The sequence below is a fragment of the Gallus gallus genome, chromosome 3 (assembly GCF_016699485.2).
Source record: "Gallus gallus isolate bGalGal1 chromosome 3, bGalGal1.mat.broiler.GRCg7b, whole genome shotgun sequence".
In the NCBI taxonomy this organism is placed as follows: domain Eukaryota; kingdom Metazoa; phylum Chordata; class Aves; order Galliformes; family Phasianidae; genus Gallus; species Gallus gallus.
The window spans coordinates 46,818,681-46,839,549 of NC_052534.1; the positions used below are offsets into that span (position 1 = coordinate 46,818,681).

General features: G+C 35.9%; 1 protein-coding gene across 11 annotated transcripts in view; it reads left to right on the forward strand.

The window, feature by feature from the left end:
• Positions 1-20,869, forward strand: part of STXBP5 (syntaxin binding protein 5) — a 105,725-nt gene that overhangs the window by 30,716 nt on the left and 54,140 nt on the right. For 10 of the 11 annotated variants that reach the window (XM_003640994.6, XM_015284281.4, XM_015284282.4 and 7 more), the window contains exons 5-7: positions 10,581-10,715; positions 11,825-11,888; positions 15,338-15,421. In XM_003640994.6, coding sequence (XP_003641042.2) covers positions 10,581-10,715; positions 11,825-11,888; positions 15,338-15,421 — 283 coding nt within the window. Of the gene's footprint in view, positions 1-10,580; positions 10,716-11,824; positions 11,889-13,901; positions 13,960-15,337; positions 15,422-20,869 lie in introns of those variants that run through there. The other variant, XM_040698178.1, reaches the window with a different exon arrangement.

The window sequence follows — 20,869 nt, forward strand, 5'->3', positions numbered from 1 at the left end:
GAGTCTGAGATGTAAAGATATCTTTGTTTAAACCAAGAGGAATTTTGAAACCATCATTCTACTCTGAATGCATCATTCTGCTTTCTAATTTAAGGAATACTTTTCCTTTCTTAAGAAAAATCTGTTCAGAGATCTTTTGGGCAAATCTGACTTCCACGTCTTGACAGGCTGGGAAGATGGGCAGAAAAGGAACGTCTTGAAATTCAACAGACAAAGCGCAGGGTCCTGCATCTGGGGAGTAATATCTCCATGCACCAGAACAAGCTCGTGGCTAGTATGTTGGAATGTAGCACCATGAAGAAGGATGTGAAGGTCCTCATTGACAACAAATTGACCATCAGCTAACAGTGTACCCTTGCAGTCAAGAAGGCCAGTCTGTATACTGGGCTTTATTAAGAAGAGCGTTGCCAGCAGACTGAGGGAGGTTCTTTTCCTTCTTTGTTCAACTCCAGTTGAGGTCCCATCTGTGCTCTGCAGAACAAGAGAGACATGCGGCCCTTCACTGAACACTCTTCAGGAGCACTGAAAATGATTGAGGGACTGGAACAGCTCTCAGATGAGGAAATGTTGAGTGAACTGGACCTCTTCTGTATGGAGAAGAGAAGGTCCAGGGGGGATCTGATCAGTGTGTTCAAGTATCTGAAGAGATGGTTTAAAGAGGATAGAGCTAGACTTCTCACTGGTGCCCAGGATGAAAAGGAACTGACACAAGTTGAAATGCAGGAGCTTCTGATTGAACATGAGGAAAAATTTCTTACTGTGAGGGTGACACAGAGAGCGAGAGTTCTGGCACAGGTTGCCTAGGGAGTTTATGGAGCTTCTCTACTTGGAGATCTCCAAAAGCCACATGAACATGGTCCTTAGCTACCTGCTGTAGGTGGCACTGCTTGAACGGTGGGATGAGAGCAGATGACCTCTAGAGTTCCCTTCCAACCTTAGCAATTCTGTGATTTTGTGAAAAGTGGTGTTCTCACTAGCAAAATCTGTCACAGGGAGTTGAATTGTGCATGTGTTCTTAGCAGAAAAGGGGTCAGGAAATAGTTTAGTTAGCTCACGTCATTTCAGTGGAAGTGCTACTTGTTAATTGGAGGTTGACTACTGTATTTCCATGAATAGTTGTGGCTTGCTAAAATATGTAGTGGAAGCACCGTAATTATCAGGAGCAATGAAAGTGAAGTTTCTGAGACAAAAGTTTATTCTTGTAGTAGTTTTAAAGTATCTATCATTATAACTTATAGATGTAGCCAGAACAGTTAAGATCCCAGAGCCATACATTGCCATAGCTGTTTACATCGTGCTTGGTGACTGTCACCTATGTTTTCAAATAGCCAAGTCGGTATTCCTTTCACTAATTCATAACATAAAGTTTTATAAAATAAAGCATGATCTCATTAGAAGGCAATAGTTTTTATTTTGAACTTAAGAGAATTGAACAAGTTAATTGCTGAATAATCTGTTTAGCTGCTTTTAATAGCTTAGACCTCTTAGTGTTAACTGCTTCTAATGGGTTTGATGTTACTTGAATTTGAAGTAGTTAACTTTGGGTCAGTTTTCTGTTGTACATTAACTACTAAATTTAAGGAGATAAGTGTTCTTGAATAGCGCAAGGAATTTAGGTACCTTATTAATAATATCTTTTAAATAACTTATGATTTGTGGTTAAGACTTTCTCATAAGAATAATTAGCTAATCAAACATGAATTATTAAAATGTTAAATACTAAAACTGAGCCTTGTAGTAATACGATGTAGTAATGATGCTTCAATTTGCCAGCTTGTACTTTGTAAGGACTTTCTGTATCTTGAAAATTAGTTTGTGTAAAAGAAAATAAATAAATGAACAAGCTAAAAAAATGTTCTTCATGGAGAAATGAAGTAAAAATTTACTAAAGGACTGAAGCAATTAAGTTTTATCAGTATTTTCTCTAGAACTTTATATGCAAGGGTTTAAAATTACATACCCAATTGGAAATGCCTGGAAATGTCTTGATAGAAAAGAAAAGCAGTATTTGTATTCTACAGAAGAGTTGAAGTCAAAATGTCAGGGCAATTTTTCTCCAGATTTTGTTTTTAATTTCAATCATAAAATAGTTTGGGTTGGACAGGACCTTTCAGATGATCTAGTTCCAACCCCCTGCTATAGGCAGGGACACCTCCCTCTAGACCAGGTTGCTCGAAGCCCCACCCAGCCTGGCCTTGAATGCTTCTAGGGAGGGGGCGTTCACAGTCTCTCTGGGCGACCTGTTCCAGTGTCTCACCACCCTCACAGTAAAGAATTTCTTCCTAAAATCTAGCCTAAATCTACCGTCTTCCAGTCTAAAACCATTTCACCTCATCCTGTTGCTACATGCCCTTTTAAAAAGTCCCTCCCCAGCTTTCCTTTAGGCCCTCTTCAGGTACTGGAAGGCCATTATAAGGTTCCCCTGGAGCCTTCTCTTATCCAGGCTGAAGAGCCCCTACTCTCTCAACCTGTCCCCTCTGGGGAGGTGCTCCAGCCCTCTGATCATGGCCTTCTTCTGGACTTGCTCCAGCAGCCCCATGTCCTTCTTGTATCGAAGGTTCCAGAATTGGTTGCAATCCGCCAAATGGAGTTTCATGAGAGCAGAGTAGAGGGGAAGAATCACCTCCCTTGACCTGCCGGTAATGCTTCTCTTGATGCAATCCAGGATACGGTTGGTCTTCTGGGCTGCAAACTCACATTACTGGCTCATGTTGAGTCTTTCATCAACTGACAAAAAAATTTGGTAATTTAATAGATATGTAGCTGTTTACTGCCTATTGTACCAGTAATAGTGAGTAATTTTAAGTAAGTCTTTTTTGACCTGGTGGCTGGTGAACATGTTAATGTATGACAAATCTGTTGAAATTAATGGCAGATGTCAGAAGCGCAGTACAAAACAAGCTAGTTTTGCAAGCCTTTTGTTCTTGTTGCATTTGTGTGGGTTTCACATCTGCTCCATGTTCTAATTACTAAGCAGAAGTTAGAAGATATTAAACCAATGTAATGATGAGCTTGGCCACTGCTCCTTAACTGTGGGAAGGATGGAGAGGAGCAGTGCATAGGGGCCTGAAAAAGAATGCAAAATGATATGTGCATGGGGTTTGTGTTTGCGTGACTTACTGTACAAGTTAGTGTCTTAGTACCTCTTTGCTAAATATACAGTTCAGTGTCTGAACTAGGTTTTGTTCATTACTAAGATGTTTTTTCAGTGAATGACAGTGCAGTTTTTGTCACTAGAATAGACTCGAAGATACCTCAGCTTTATGTAGAATATGGAAAACTTGTCTTGTGATTAAAGACTTGTATCTTTCCTGAGATGGTTGTGATTCTGTCTTAATGCCAAAATGAATGTTTTACTTGCTTTGTAACATAGCCTGAAGACAAAAACAAGAACCGTAGTGTAAAAATAGAATCGAGTGTTTTGTGTACTGGTGCTTTGCATATCGATCACTGAATGCATTGATAGCAGTTTAATTTTTAATATGTCGACTCTTATGCTGTGGGATTTAAATAGTCTTCCTCAGCATGAAACTGCACTATTTAGAGTTACAAAATTGTCTTAAGTATTGTGGGTTTTATACTGTGCTATCAACAGCTACTGGAGCATTGCATTTCAAACACAAACCCTGCAGTGTGTATGGAGAAGTCCCCTTTGCGTTTACTTTTTTACTAGCACATAGGATTTTTGACTTTTATGACACAAACCTCACTTGGTTAGATTCTGTAAATCTACCCACACTACATATTAGCAGGCATTTGTTGCAAGGAGACTTCTTCCTCCTTCCGCATAACTGAATTTATAAACTGACCAATTCTGCCACTTTGTGGATAATAGGAGGACATACAGGATATTTTTTTATTGCTTTGCGAGCAGATGATCATCAATGTCTTGTTTCTCTTTTTTTGTGTACCAATACCACTGTTTCATTTCCAACTTTTATTTAGCAAGCTCTTTTTTTCCCCACTTTACTCTGTATATTTTGGGGTGAGATTATTGTATAGCTAACAAAGAACAGGCACGTATCCAAATGATACTTCTGAAAGGTTAAACATTTCAGTTTTTGTACAGTCAATAATACACTGAGTACACCTTTACCAGATGACACGTAGCTATCTTCTTTTGTTGAAAAAATGGCTTATTTTCAAAGATCAAAATGAAGTAATCTGATCTGTTTGCCTTTATAATTTCATATAAAACTTTCCCCTGTTGGCTTGAAAATGTTATTCAATGGTGATTCACTAGATGGCATATTTAGGAGTTCTATTTTGTTTTGATTAATTAGCAAGAGGAAAAAAACCTTTTCAGTAGTCTTGATTTTCTGCAGAAGTGAATAGTTCACTCATGCAAGATTTGATTCCTTTAAAAAATTTTTTATTGAGGCTGTACGATGCACTCTGAGCCCCACACTTACATGTGGTTGATGGAGATACAATTGCATTTTTTCTGCTGCTGCATTTGGTATTGAGAGAGAACTGAAGTGCAGAGTCTTACTACCCTGGGACTTCAGGTTACTATGAAACCTGTCTCTGTTGTCTGATTAGCTGTTTTCTGTGTACATCGATGATTTTTACAGAGCTATGAGCCACATAATGACCAACTGTTACATTCATGGGCAGAATTCAACCTCTAGTCTTTAAGCGTTCTCAGTATGGCAGACTTTCCACATTAGTGTTGATCATAATTTGTCTGTCTCCTATGGGAAATTTACATCTGTCAACATTTGTTAAGTCCTGCTACATAAATTCCAAGACCAAACGTTCAGCCTGAACTACTTAAAGGTGAGGCTGGATCAAGCCCTGGGCAATCTGTTCTTTGGAATTTGACTAGATCACCTTTAAAAGTCCCTTCCAACTCTAAGGCTTTTATGATTCTACTTGTATTAGAAGAAGCTACTTGATGCCAAAGGGTGGTGGTTATTCCTTAAGTCCTAACAGATGTCTGACAGGAGCTCATGAATCTACTTCAGGGGATTTTATCAATGGCTGGGATTCTCAAATCCTTAGTGTTTGTTATGAATTTCTTCAATATTGGAAAAGTATGGAAAGGCAAACTTCAGCTGGTCTTTTGTCAACATTACAAGCAGTGAGTCAGCCTTTTTCTCTTTGTGTATAAACATATAAAATATGGAATGTATTAAGGATATTATAAGTTGTAAAAACAAACAATTAAAAAAACAAACTGGAAGATCAAAACAAAACAACAACAAAAAGGAAAACCATAAAACCTGCAGCAACGTAGGAACTGGAAGAATGTTCAGATGGCCCTGGTTTTTGTCGCATCAGTGATGGCAGCGTCCAATTTTATTTCTGTTCTCAGCTCTTGCCTTTCCTATACCATGTTTTGTTACCAGTAATGTATGCTAGAACTCTGATGTTGAATATAATTTTTTTTCAATGCCTCAGAGACAACTCTTCAAGTGATCGTATTTGGAGAAGCATCATTTAGAGTGTTGCTATGGGATGCAGATGGAGTTTAAAGTATCAGGTCCAGTGTGTGTGATATACTGCCTTTATATATGTGGTCTTTGTTGAGACAATTCTGGGAGGCATTGAAGAATTCTTTCTTCAAAGCATGCCTGAAGAGGCACGTGCCTCCTGCCTCTTCAGGGCTTTTCTTCACACAAGTAAGTTGTTGCTGTTACCTTTAATCTGGAAGTAGCTCATTTACAGCAGTATGGGAAAAACACAACTGCTGCTTAGTTCCGTGAGACCATGAGATTCTGACACTGGCCTTTGACTTTGTGCCCTCTGAAGACTTGATGTGGGGACCATGGATATGTAATCTAGTCTAACATAGGAATTTAAACTTTTAAGTTTTGGTGTTTTATATGGTGGCTATCCTATGTATGAAAGCTTGAAGAGAGTCAGAAGTATGCAGAAGGCAACTTTGGTAGGTTAACGTTGCTCTTAAAAAAAATTATTTTTGCATCTCTGGTAATGATTTGATCAGCTAATGTAATTACAGTAACTACAGACCTATAATGTAGGTCTGTATGTATGTAGGTTCTAGAAATAGTTTCAATTACTTAAAAACCTGTTATCAGTGTTTGTCATTCGTGTAAACATTTGATGCTGTGCAAAATTCTGAAGAACATAATACTTCATACTGCAGCAGACTAAGGGAAGGTAAAGATTAATTTAGAAGGATGTTTGTTGTCATAATAATACACTCAAGATAACAGTCCATCTTTTTTACATAATATTTCCCTTATTTGGAACAATTAGCCTGCTTACATATTAATGTAATAAACTTTATTCTTTGAGTTTTCTATAATTAAGTTCTACTAGGGTATACTATAATTTGCTACAATTACTATTTTGATGTATGTTGTGACACAACTACAATCAAGATTTTTCTTATCTAATTTGAACAGAGTATTAGAGAAGACATGGTCTGCAGTAAAGAAAGAAAATCTTTTTAGTAGATTTCCAAATGGCTTCTTAAAAGATGTCTATCATTTCTATATCATTTCTAATACTTTCCCATAAACAGTAGCACAAATTATGTTCTAAGTACAGTAAATAAATAAATATATGTATATAGTGAAGTTTAGGACTTTTCTTTTATCAATATTTTCCACTGCTAATGTAACACTGGATTTTCTGTATATAGTCATTTTCCTGAGAACTGTTGATCAAACTCTGACAAAAGTATTTCACAGTTAAACTTTTTCTTGGCTTCCGTTGTTGTTGTGTTTGGGTTTTTTAGGGGTGAGGCGGGGAAGTGGCATTGTGAATGTGTATGCAGTGAGGAGGAAGAATTTGTGCTTTTGGAGAAATACAGCTACTTTAGAACTATGCTGACTGTTTTGGGGTTGCATAACAGTACTTCATTTTAGCAATAACATTAGCATATATTAAAATTATATGGTAGATGTTAGATTAAAAAATATTGGAAAGATTGTTTTCTTCTATAAAGGGACTTCTTTATTTGCACAGGGATTGAGAAGCAAAATATGTGGAATAAAGTACTGTGCACAATAGTTGCATTATGCCATGGCATCACAAAATGTATTGCTCTTAATGAGGTAACTGAAATTTCTGGGGAGATATGATGAATTTGTTGTGCCATGGAAGAACTGCCTGCAAAAACTTGCTTTCTGTCATCACTTGCTCATGGAGTCCCACTTAAGGTGTTTCTTCAGAAGCACAAAACCGGTCTATTTTTTTTAATGGATGCCTGGTGGTTTTTGTCAAAGCGGTTTGATGCAGGAAAGAAAACGTCTGGTACTGTGCTCCTGGCTGATTGCTATCAGGCAGTTGTATGCTAGGAAAGACTTGGCAAGAAATTTTTCTTGAGTTGAGTATATCTGTGACGTTTTCAGTCTCTGTCCAGCCATTGCTTATTGGTTTTTTGGGGGTTGGGGGGTGGGGTAGGGACAGAAGGGTAAGAATGCTTGAATATGGGAAATGGGCAGGACATAGTATGGCAATTCCTACTTTTGTGGATCTTCATATATTAGCTACAGAGTAGAATTTTCTTGTGGCAAAGAAATAGGTATCAGAAGGAAAATCTGTATTCTTAATAAAAAATACATGATGCCCTAGGCCAGGAGAGAGCTACCTAACTACCAAGAAGGCCTTTGGACTTATTTTTGTGCCCCCAAACAAGTTTGTACATCTTTTAACCCCAACTCCAATTTTAAATGAAACAAGCTGGGTCACTGAATGTAACATTGTGTACTGACATGCTAGTACAATTTCAGTGGTGAAGAGGGCTGTAGCGTCTCTGAAATTCATTTCTGTAAGAGGGCTATAAAATTTCTGACAGAGGCAGAATTCAAACTAGTGTCTTAAGAGAAGTGTTAGTCACTGAAAAAGAAAAGAAATTCAGTACGTGGATTGTAATGTAATTCTGTAAATGAAATGTGGAAATAAACGCTATTATCTGAAATTAATCAATTTAAGTAGATGAAAATGTAATAGAATTTCTGAAAATTGAAAATAAATAAATAGCAGGTAAACTTATTTGCAAGTGGAGTAAACCTGTATTACGTTAGGGATGAAACCCTTGTTTGTAGCAGGGGGCTGGAACTAGATGATCTTGAACAGTCCCTTCCAACCAAACCATTCTGTTATTCAGTGAAACAGCAATTCTTTTATCACAGCGCGATTGGCACGATGAATTCTTTTTGGATTTAGCTAGTCATCACTTCTGTGAACTGTGAAAATTCTAAAGGAGTATTTTATAGCTATATAGACATCATACAAGACTCTGATTATACAAGGCTGGTACAAGCGCACTTGGAAGGATAAAGCTGGGAACACCGCTTTGTATATTTCTGTACTTACAATTCTGAAATCTTGTCGAGCTCCCAACTTTGAGATTTTGTAAATGTTTTGTAAAGCTACTTGGTCAAATGTAATTTAGTCTTGGTGTGGAAGCATTTCACTGCTTGCTAACTGTTGACAAAACTAATCTCTGCTGCACAGAGAAGACAGTAAATTGAATACAGCTGCATGATGTAGAGCTATTCCATAAAAGCATCAAAGGTATTGAGAGGAATGCTTTTTCCTTCAGCTGTTGCCCTTTTGCTATAGTAATCAAAATTGCTGCCTCAACTTATTTTTTGGTCCACCTTTAAATGACACAAAATAGATTAGTTTTTTATAATGAGTGTTGGACACCTATAGGTGATAATATTAACTTACAAATCAATACAGATATACCCATGACTCTACTCCTGAATATTCTTTCTGGCTGCTAGACCACAGTTTCAGATCCAGCTGATGTGGCTGCCAGCTTCTTCTGGCAGATGGAATCCTGGCAAAAACAAAAACAAAAAAAAACAAAAAAACTCTAAAGCACTGCAGGTTGCTGAGGGTTTCTTTCTCTTCTTGACTCATGCTGCCTTTCTTCTTCTACCTCATTACCTGTTCGTAGTGGGAGAATATGTTACTGGACAGTAGTATGTGGGAGGCCTGTCTAATAGATGTGTGTGTAAGTGATTTAACTTCAAATAAAATTATTTATATCTTTCAAGCAAGTTGATTATAGTCAACTGTTTAAGCAGCAGTGCTTGTAAATTACTGTATATAGTAAAAATGTTATGTTTGCAGGTTCACTGAATTGAAGCACTTTAAATCTTGTATATTGTCCTTTTTTTCTGTAAAACATCAGTGCAAAATGCTAGTGCAACCTTTGTGCTTAAGTATTAAAGCATAAGAAATCAAAAACTTAAAAAATGGGTAAACTGAAGTTTTGCTTGAGCAAACAATGTTTCCGAAGTAGAAGCATATTAGTGATATAAAAAAGATCCAGGTACCAATTGCAAGAAAAACTATAACTTTTGAAGTCTCTAATACAAAGTAATGTCTTTTTCACTGTTAGTAGGCTTTTCCATTGCTGCGTTTAGCATTTGCTTTTGTGCTGAAGTTAAATATGTATATAGAACATCTAATGCAAGGGATCTAAAGCTGTACTTTGGATAAATAATTATTAACAGACTTGTGAAATGATGCATGCATTTGACAAGAGGGGCGTCCAACTGGGAGAAAATAAGAATAAATCTGTAAAGCTGAGGATTAGAGCTGACAGAAAAGAATTCAATTTCATAATTATTTTTACCTTATCATCGAAACATTTCTAAGCACCCTAATTTTATAGCAAAAGTAGTTTAAGTTGTTTCTATATTGGACCATATCAGATAACTGTAAATTTTAAAACATCTTCTAGAAATTTTTTAGACTCTAACTTCTGTTTCTGTTACGTAGAAAACGCGAATACTTTAGAATCTGCAGTTCCTAAGCACACCTCATTGCCGTATCAATTTTGACGACAATGTAAAAAATAAGCAGGATTCCGGAAGCCAGAAATAACCAAACTTTAAAGTAAAATAATAACATTTTCACCGGAGGTACAGTTAAAAAAAAAAAAAAAAAAGAAAGAAAAAAGTTCTCTCTGCTGGTATCAACAGCAATTAATATATGGATTTTGTGCAGTTATTTCCATCTAGCAGCAGGGGACAGAAATAAGAAATACAAGGCGAGAAATTAAAATGTGGCTCAAGTAAAACGGTATCACCAAGTTTAAACTAATTGTTAAATAACTTTTATAATTGCTTAGGTCTCATGTTGTTCCTTTTTCAGATTTCCTCTTTGTGGAATGCATTGGCTCACATTTAAACTTACATTTATTAGGTTCTATTTTCTCTGTCTCCTCACTCAAAACCAGCTTAAACAGCGGTGGGTTCATTCTAAAAATCCTCTGTTCTTCAAAACCTGGAATTAGATGGATTCTGAAGGGAGATTCGTAGATTATAACATAGGAGTATTGTATTCTAAGTTTAAAATGACAGCAGTCTTGAGGGAATAACATTCAATGTGATGATTTTCAAAGGTGGCTGTGTGATTTACATCTGAAAGACTTAGCAGTCTTAGAATATTTTGGTTTATATTTTGTTTTTTTCTAAGTTTCACGTTGTCTGTGAATCTCTTTCATCGCATACTAGTTTTACTAATTTTCTCTACCTGTAAATTGTTTGCTGTATTTCTTCTACCCTTTGGAAATGTGGATCTGGAAATGCAGGATTTATGAAGACTTTTAATCCTTTTTTTCTGATGGTGTTTTTTTTTTTCAGGATAACGTTTTGTCATCTGCCTTTCCAAAGTAAATGGCTATACGTGGGCACTGAAAGAGGAAACATTCACATTGTCAATGTGGAATCATTTACTCTCTCAGGCTATGTCATCATGTGGAATAAAGCCATTGAACTGTGAGTGTAATCAACTATTGTCTATTGAGGGGAGAGAACAGAAGTGTCCTAAATGTTGTTAATATCAGATGCAGAAATTATATTCATACCTAGTATTATTCTCAGTACACCAAATATATGGGCAAAGTACATAAACATGTAAATAACTTTTATTCTCATAAAAGTGAAGTAATAATGTTAACATAAACATTAAGCCTGTAATGCTTTTACCATAGTGCCTGGAATAGACATAAAAATCTGCAATTATTAAAGAATTAGGAAACAATATCTATGTTAAGTATGTTGTTTCTTATATTAGGGTGTGCAAGTCACTTTCTGCAGTTGGAAGGGAAGTTAAGTCCATATGTAGATTTGTTTTTATATTTGTGAAAACTGTTTCTGATTTGACTTCACAGTGTGATGCCTGGAACTCTGTGTAACATCAGCATGTCTTCAGGAATAATTGGCTTTAGTAATCCTTATAATATCTTCTAGAATGTAAAAAGTGTGCATTGTGACATTACTCATTTAAAATATAAATTTAAATAAGCCTATTCCAGGAAAAAAATATAATTTTTCACAGCAATTATAAGGATATAAATAATATTAAGTTCAAGAAACAGTTGCTTTTCTTTTTAATTTTTTTTTCAGTGAGGAATTAATTGTTTAGAAAACGTTCAAGGTGGAAGAAAGAAGAAAACAAAACGTAGCTTTCTAAGTAATGTACAATAAAAGGAAGCAAAGCTTTATAGAAATAATAGCACGGGTTTGGTCCTGCCTGTAATAGCTATTGTTTTGGGGGTTAGATTGTGTTTAGATAATCTCCTGTGAGTATGCAGAAATACAACAAGATAGCAGTCTGCTGTATTTAGTTTTTGAAGAAAAGAGGCATGTAGAGTACATATTGTATGAAACACTACTGATGTTTTTTTTTTAAGTGATATGGTGTTTTCCATGCTCAACTTAGGAGGCTTTTTAGGATTAATCAGTGTAGTGGGGGTAATCTTGTTGTTTCTCTGTGAGAGTGCATAAATATATGTACTTTTTTGTATTGCTTGTAATTATCTTATGAAATGCTATTTTGGACATAGCTATTTCTTTTCTTTTAATTGGATTTGTTTATTGTTTAGGTCATCCAAATCTCACCCAGGTCCTATTGTCCACATTAGTGACAATCCAATGGATGAAGGAAAGGTAGGGTATAATTGTAGACTATTCTATAAACTATTTGCCAAGTTAGATTTTTTTTTTCAAATGTGAGTACTACTTCTTTAGAAGGAAAGGTTTACATAGCTGAGGACCATATTGGAAACATGAAGGAAGGCCTAAATCAAGGCTTTAGGCTTTGAAAATAGCATGAAGCAAGATGCAGATAAAACTGTAGAAAGTATTACTGGAATAGTTGAATGCATCCTCTAATCAGAAGTTTTTAAAAACACAGCTGAAAATGTTAATTGAAAAAATGCTTGAAATCTCAAGCAAGGTATGTTACTTATTCTGGTAAAAATTAAAATGTTACTATACAAACAAACCAAAAAGAAGCCTGTAACCTAAATGCGGAAGTTCCTTCTGAATTACTAAAATAAAACTTCAGACATTATTCTTTTCTCTGGGAGATCTCTTACAGGGAGCATGCAAATAGAATGGGTAACTTAAGTTCACAATGAAGGTTTCGTGAATTAAATAAAGTAGAGGACAAGGAGATTAAATTTAAACTCTTATTTTCTGCGCAACAGCAATTACTGTAGTTCTGCACTTTCTTTACAGAGAAGGGATGTTCTGCTAGACACCTTAATTCAGTGCTTTTTTTGGTTGTGTAGCCAAGGCCTGTTATACTCTGTTTCTTTCTTTACACTGGGAGGAGGCCGTTGTGCTAGAAAACAATGACTTCTTGGAAATTCTCTGGAGTCTGTATAAAGATATGCTTCCACTTGTGCTAGAATGTATTCCCTATTTCTGTCTTACCCATTTGTCTTATCTATTTCCCAGGTGCCTCATTTCTGTAGTGTTGTTGCATGTTATAAAATCACGTGATTCATGTCACATGACTCACATGATCAAGTGCATACAGAAATATATATTATACTGTAATTCACTCTGTACTTCAGTCATGATTGCAAGACTGAGCCTGTGCTTCAGGTGTCAGACATCTTCTCTAAGTCTTACAGAAGGGATCGTATGAATTTTCTACCCTTTGAAGGATCTTGGGCTTGTTTAGCTTTTCTGGCTCATACAATTATTTAGGAAATCAAACTGCAAATTCTGCTTGGGTCCTTTGGTTCACACTGAAGAGTAAACGGGAAGGGTTTTCCTTAACTTTCACAATGGGAGAAAAGTAGAATTTGCCAAAGGAATTTGAAAAGTAGTCAATACGCATATCTTCCAGAAGTGCATGGGTCCCTAACAAGAATGTAGTTATAATTTAGCCAGATACACCACAGAGACCTTGATGCTACTTGAAGCAGATTGATTAATGACTACCTTCTGGAGTGTTCAGGCATAAGTGATTGAATGTATTGAGGAATTAATTTCTGAATGTCTGTTTTTGTCAGTGTAATGGCTCAGATATATCAAAGCGTGTTGAACTCGCAAGTGTGAAGAACCTTGAATGAGAAAGTGAAAATATTTTCTTTCTCTTGTTCCATGCGTGCAGTGGAAATACTATTTTTCTGCTTATGTTCTGTTGGTTTGACAAGTTCGTTGTGGATAAAACTGAAGACATTAGACAATGATAGTATTGTCTCAACAGTGGTTTGAATATTTTAATAACATGGTAGTTGTAAGCTTCTAAGCTAGACGCACACACATTTGCTGCAAAAAGAATTTCATGAGTACAGCTTTTCCATTCAGCTGAAACTCATTAAAGTAAACATGTGTAGCTACTGGATTTCTCTGCAGGGTTAGGACTGAAGCACATGCCAGAATCATGGACCATAGAACATAAAAGTAATAAAACTATGGTAACTTTAGAAAAGAAGAGTGATATATTTAGTCCGATGTATTGTACCCACATTTTAATGCTTGATTATTGTCAATTAACGTTAAAGACTTATTGTTTTATCAATCAAAATGTAGGTCAGTCTTTTAGAATGACCTTACTGTCCTCTTTCTAGTATGAAAAATATCCCTAAAAATAAAATGCCTGTGTAGTTGCAAGAACATCCTGTGTACTCATGTCTTAAAACTTTTTCAGGTAGAAAAACCATGCTAAAGAGAAGGCTGAAGTTTAAAGTTAAAATAGACAAACTATAAAATATGGCTAATGGTAAGCAAGATGATTTAAATTAATAGTATATGTGATACTGTAGTGAGGAAAAAATATATACTCACTTTCACTGGATCAAATGTGTTTAGTGTTTTAGGGCATTTTGGTGCTATATTGCAATGAAATAAAGTGAATATATCATCGGTAAGCTGCTTGGAGATACTCTGATAATTTCTTTTTGGAAAGGACTGCTAGCTTTGAAAATCTTAGTACTGAAAAAACTATCCATGTAAAATGTCTAGGTACAGCAGTAAACCATATTGATGTAGATCTCTCTGACAACAATGGCATATATTGGGAAGACAGTATTTTCTTATAATATGAAGGACGCTCCACTGGGCACCTCTGCATGCATGAGATAAGTTGCTTTGATACTGAATACATCTCTGTAGACATTATTCAATTTCTCTGTGTCCATGCTGAGGGAAAAAAAAAAGGTTGAATTGAAGGCCTGCTACTTGATACTTGGAACTACTTTAACACCACTGTGGAAAGAAAGCCTCCCTGAGTAGATCTGGCTACTATGTAATAGCAAGCTGCATTACATTTCTTGTACTATGTAACGAGTGCCTAGTCTGTTGAGGCTGCCATATGTTGACCTTGGTTTGTTTTCATTAAGTGAAGTGTCACTTAAGATAGGAAAACAAAACACTTAAATACTCAGTGTGTTAGAGCAATTATTACGAGCAATTTGGATCTTTGTTTCTTGCAGACATGGTTTAGTTTTGCTTCTTGAAAAAGATATTCCCTTTAAGTTCTCTCTAACTTTCCTCTCAAAAACTAATATTCTTTGTGTTTCTTTAGCCAATCACCTCTTTCTTTAGCTAATTATTTTTCTTTAGCCAATGATATCTATTTTGATTAACATCTGGAGAAAGTTTATAGTAATGTTTTTTCTTAGAGACAGTGAACCATTACCTAGAACTTCAGGAAGGACGATGTGTTCTTCCAGTAAATCTAAGCATAAGAAATTCCACTGAGGAAGACATACATTAATGAAGAAAAAGTGCTCCCTTCAACCTTGGATTTCATTCTGAAAGGAGTACAGTTAGGAAGGAGTTTAATGTTGAGCTTTCTGAAACTCAAAGGAATTTCCAAGGACTATTTAGAAGATAAATACTTTTTTTTTTTAATGTTGAATGAATTTCAGTTGTGTTAGCATTGCATTAACTGAAATTTTAGGAGAGTGAAATCCAGCACAAGGTAAATCTCAAACGTTGAAGTCTTCACAGCTTGTCACTAATTTCTGTCATCATAATCACTTGTAGTTACTTTACCTAGTGTTATACTTCATCTTTTTGGGACAAGATCTACAGGCTATGTAAATGGTACTTTGTTTATCCCTATAAAGACTTGATATTTTGCTTTATTATTGCAGCTCCTGATTGGCTTTGAGTCAGGAACGGTGGTATTATGGGATCTGAAGTCAAAGAAGGCTGATTACAGATACACACATGATGAGGTAATTTTTTTTATCTGAATTGCATGTTAAGAGAACATCAGCCACAGTTCTAAGGAAAACAATTCTTCTGTTGCCAGTGAATTAATAAATAGGTCTCTTTGAAATGGTGAATACTTAAAGCTTTCTCTGAAAGAGACACAGGGTTTATATAAAGGAATCTTCTGTCTGAAGAAGTGTTTGCTGTCTTAAGTTTGTTGCAATGAATGGCGGCATGGATTACTTTTCTCTGCCAATTTCTAAGGGGATGAACCTTCCAGCTCTTTTTTTTAGTTGAAAAGTGTGACTTTCACCTATGTTAAGTGCCAGTTGAAATAAAATGGCTTAGCAATTGTTGTAATGTGGAATTTCTCTCATATTCTGAAAAATGAGGAGAAAAGAAACCACTAAATTTCTTTCACTGAGAGAGTGGTGAGGCACTGGCACAAGCTGCCCAGAGCAGCTGTGGATGCCCCTTTCCTGGATGCCATCAAGGCCAGGGTGAATGGGGCCCTGGGCAGCCTGACCTAGTGGGTGGCAACTCTGCCCACAGCAGGGGGTTGGAACTGGATGGTTTTTAAGGTTCCTTCCAACCCAAGCCATTCTGTGATTCTGACTTGAGGATCTAGGTCTAAGTGAATACATCTGCTTACTCAATTTGTTGTTTTTTTTTTCCTCTGACAAAGAGGTTAATGAAGTACCTGAGGTCAGATCCTTTGGTTAATGAGTTCTCATTAGTGAGAATCAGTGTATGCTTTGATTGCCTTGATTAAAATAACAATAATAAAAAATAATAGTAATTCATCAGCCCTTGAAGTTTTTCTTAAAACTTGAAGTGTGGTGTTTCTATGAGTTTAGATTGTTCTTTGAGAAAAATACCTCTTTGAACAAAGAATTAATGTATGCAGTTGGTTCTCATCTATTCGCTGTTGAATAACATGTGATTTCTTCAATGAGAAAATTACTTAAATCTAATCTTCCAAGAGGGAAGATAGAAAAATAGCCCCATTTTGAAGTTGGATTTGATGCAGTTTACACAGTTTCAACTTTTGTATCTGTGCATCGTTGCTTCTTGACAAGAGTTCTTTTGAATATGGAACTGGCAATTGGGAAAGCAAGAGCAACTTTGTTCAGACTTGGCATATTTGAGATCTCCTAGTGTGTGACTTCTTCATACATAGGAAATGCCATCTTGTGAGAAGTCTCCTTTCCTTCCTGACTGAGCTGTAAAATAAGCTGCTAAAGTGTGTCACAGAGGGAATATATTTGGTCAGTCAAGCTTGCATATTAGCACTGGGAAAATATTTTCTGTCTTTAACTCTATTGAGAATAGATATGCTTCTGATAATACTAGTTAATTGTGTAGTCATAATTAAATTTAGTCACTCATCACTGAGGAGGTGAAGCCTAAGTCTACACCTGTTCAAAAATCCAAGTGCTCTATCTAGGATGTGATCTGTGTTGTTGCTGGGAGTTACAGCAGAGCTTAGTGCTACAGTACAGCTACAAGTGCCTCTATCAGAGCAGTGGAGCAGGTTTCTCTCTAGCTCTGCAGTGTTTTTCTGAGAGAAATGTATGGACTTCATAGAACTGCTACATTTTGAGTGCAGCTGGCTGTTAATTGGTGCCTAGGCTTCATCAGATGGCAAAAACAGGATGGTCGAACACATTTACATTGTGAAGACTATTTAAAAACTCTTCTATTGGATTGCTTTCCTCTACTCTTATCTCTTTTTAATTGAGATTACTCTTCAAAAACAAGTCGAGGGCAGTGCAGTCTACCACTATCATTAATGCAACTTTTTCACTCAGAATTTCACAACTGTCCAGGGGCCCAAATGCTATCCTTTGACTATCTTATTCTAATCACAAACAGTGAAATCAGCCTTCCTGCATGATCAGAGGATGTGGCAAAATAGCTGTGCAACTTCCATGGGGAACAAAACCCTGAATCTTACTATGGCTTTTTAAACTTTCTGCTTGGCTCTGTTCAGAATGTTCTGACAATTAAGGAGACTCTCGAAGCAAATTCCAATGTTGTCATATGGCAGGTTGATTTACTGCCTGAAAGCTATGTCAGTGGAACGCTATCCATGTTTTCTTGTCTGAAAATGCATGCCTATCCATTCTCTCTACCCTGATAACTGCAGCACAAAAGTAGGAGTACTCATTCCAAGGAAAGGAATGCTTAAAGGGTGGATAACAACACCACCATCGCATAAAACAGTTTTCACCGTATTTCTGCTTAACCTTTGTTGGGGTAGGCAGCTTTAGATCATGATTAGTTCTAGTGCTGGTAGTCAAAGTATTCTCCCTGCACTGTATTCCAATTTATAACAGAGTTTAGTTCAAATTTGTTCTTGATCTTTTTTATCACAGTTGTGATTCTAAACTATAAGATGTACATACTTTTGATTATAGTAGCAATCTAGTAGAAAGACAAGTCTTTAGAGAATTAATAAGAATGCATGAAGGTTACATTATTCTCAGAAATTGGAAGATGCGATAAAGCTGCAGCTTTAAAGGAACTTGTATTAGGAAATTTTTCTGCTAAACTGTCCTGCAAACATGCTGTTTTTTTTTTTCTCTTGACCAGACTTATTGGAAAAAAAGACTGAATTATTTTTGCGTCATTTTTAAGTCTTTTATGTCCAAACACTGGGGATATGTTATTAAGTACTTTTTTTTCTCTATGGATAAAAAAATGGAGTTCATCCTGCAGATGTTTTCCTTTCTATATTTACAGTCATGAAAGAAGTAAAACAAATGTAAGTTGGTTTGTAACAACTACAACAATAAAAATGAAACAGAACCTTTAAAATAACTTGTTTTAGTTATTAGTCTGTTCTTCAAGTATTTTGTTTGTCCTGATTTAAATTAAGCTTTGATAGCATTAACTCAACGAGTGTATTACTGATTACTATTTTTAGGTTCAACCTTCTTGTACATGACTGACTGTAAGAGATTATTTTGCAGCAATAAAAACATGTTAGATTAGCCTGTGGGATTTAAAAATAAATAAAACAAAAATGGATGAGGGGAGCACAACCTTGACACGTGACTTGTCAGAAACCAAAGCGTGTCTATGCAGTCTTTGTCTTGCACATTCTGTTGCATCAAAATGAGCTCCATGAGATGCTGGAGATTATGCAACAGCTGGTTACACAGGATCACAGAGTCTTAGTGGTTGGAAGGGACCTCTGGAGAGCATCTAGTCTAACTCCCTGCTAAAGCAGGTTCCCTTCAGTAGGTTAGACAGGAAAACATCCATGAAGGTTTTGAATATCTCAAGAGAAGGAGACTCCAAAATCTCTCTGGGCATCTTGTTCCAGTGCATTGTCACCCTCACTGAAAGGAAGTTTTTTCTCATGTTCAGGTGGAACTTCTCATGTTTCAGTTTGTGCCCATTGCCCCTTGTCCTGTTGCTGCACAACACCAAAAGTGCCTGGCCACATCCTCTTGTCTCCCATCCTTTAAATATTTGTAATTGTAAGTGTTGATAAGATCCCTCTCTGTCTTCTCCAGGTTAAACGATCATAATTCTCTCAGCTTTGATATCTTGCTGTTGCTTTTCAGGCTTGCAAAAGTTGTGAGTTGTGTAATAGTAAAAGATAGCGTTCTGTACAGAAGTTTTTCACACTCTGCCCAGATAATTTATTTGAATTCTTTTTAAAATACGTAAGGCATCTATTGTGTGTTGAATAATATTCAACTGTATCATTAGGTTTAACCAGATGTTCTTTAAAAGTAGTCAATGAAGTCTTAGAACCAAGGCACCATTATTCGTTTTCAGAATTCTTTCCATCTCATCAGGTTCCTTGCAGAAATTGTGCTAGCAATTATTTTTTCTTTGTGCTCAGTTTATACAATCTCCTTACATTCATAACTTTAATGCCACTTCCACAATAATAGATTGTTATAGACCCCTTTATCTAGACCTTTTTTCAGGAAAAGTGGTTTGTTTGTTTTTTTTTTCAGGAAAAGTGTCTATTTCTCAGTTATCCTTCCTTTTATACAAATTTCCTCTCTATTGGTTCTAAAGATCTATTAATGCACAAATGCATGAAGACTGGCTTACACTGCGGTGATTGACTCCATGAAGGAATCATTCTTATTATATTGTGCAACTTCCTAGTAAAGAGAGATTTTTCAAATGCTGTCTTCAGATATTTTATAATTTCAAACTTGCTAATCCCTAACTTTGGTACTCTATAGGTAAAATAATTTTATTTTCAAGATTACATTATATTTCTTTTATAATTCCTGTTTTTATTTGCTAATTAAATTCTTGCCTCACAGACGGAATGAGCAAGATTTTGTCTGTAAGTAAATTTGTATAAGATGTGTAAATTTCAAAGCTAAATATGTGCAGATACGATAAGATACGATATTCGTATACTGCATCTGTCTTCCACAGTGATTCCACCTAAAACAGGGAATAAGATTAAATTTGAGTAAGAAATGCTAGACTTAATCTGCAGCTATCCAGACCTATTACCATTTTCAATTGAATCAGTTTTTATTGAAGACTCCATGCTCATATAATACAGTCATTTTCATCTTTCACTGAGTCTTTGGATTCTCCCAGTCACGTTGCTGGAAGCTATCTTGTTCTTCTGTATAACATTACTAAATGTGATGATCTAATCTCTGTATAATCACTTTAGGCGAAACTATCTTACATCTGTCTTCTGTGTTTTGCTCTTCACTAAGTAATTTACTGCCTACGCTTCTGTTGGTTGGTAGGATTCCTTGCAGAGGAAATCCATATGTACATAGGAAATTGAGTGAATCTAAGGCCTGCTTACAGTTACAGACAGAATCTCTACTGAGGGTATGCATCCAAAAGATGGCATTGTACATCATATTAGCGTTCTATTCAGCTCCTGCTTTCTGTTTACCTAGAGTGTTGTTTTTGCCATAAGTATTAAGCAAATCTATTTTCTCAACAGAATCAAAGTTCCATGTTTCTAGCCGGTAATACTTCTTTCTGTGCCATTTGAGTAATAGAGAAATACTTGAGATTTTCATTGTTTATTGATATTCTCATGCTGTAAGTAAAATTAAATATCACTAAATGATTTCATGTCTTCATCTACTAGCAGAGATGTTGGAAACAGAAATGGCAACAGTCATTTAATCCTACTAGTCAATCCTTTTGCTTTATCTGAGCTCAGCTTTATTGTTTATTTTTCTCTCACCTAAAGGCAACAAATAGATTTCACTTTATCAGGTTTTTCTGCAGTAAGATTTCATGTGGTGTGGCTAATTGTTCCCTTCTTAATTTTATGTACATAAACACATTTCTGTTCTTGTGATAAGATTTACTAGTAGCTCCCTCAAAATTGCTATATCAGAAGGCTTACTCAAGCTAATACTTTGTTTTCATCATCTAAAGCTGAAATGTTTAATTTTTTCTGAAAAATCTTATAGGTCACTACTTGAATTCTTGTTTTACTTGTGTTTTCAGCT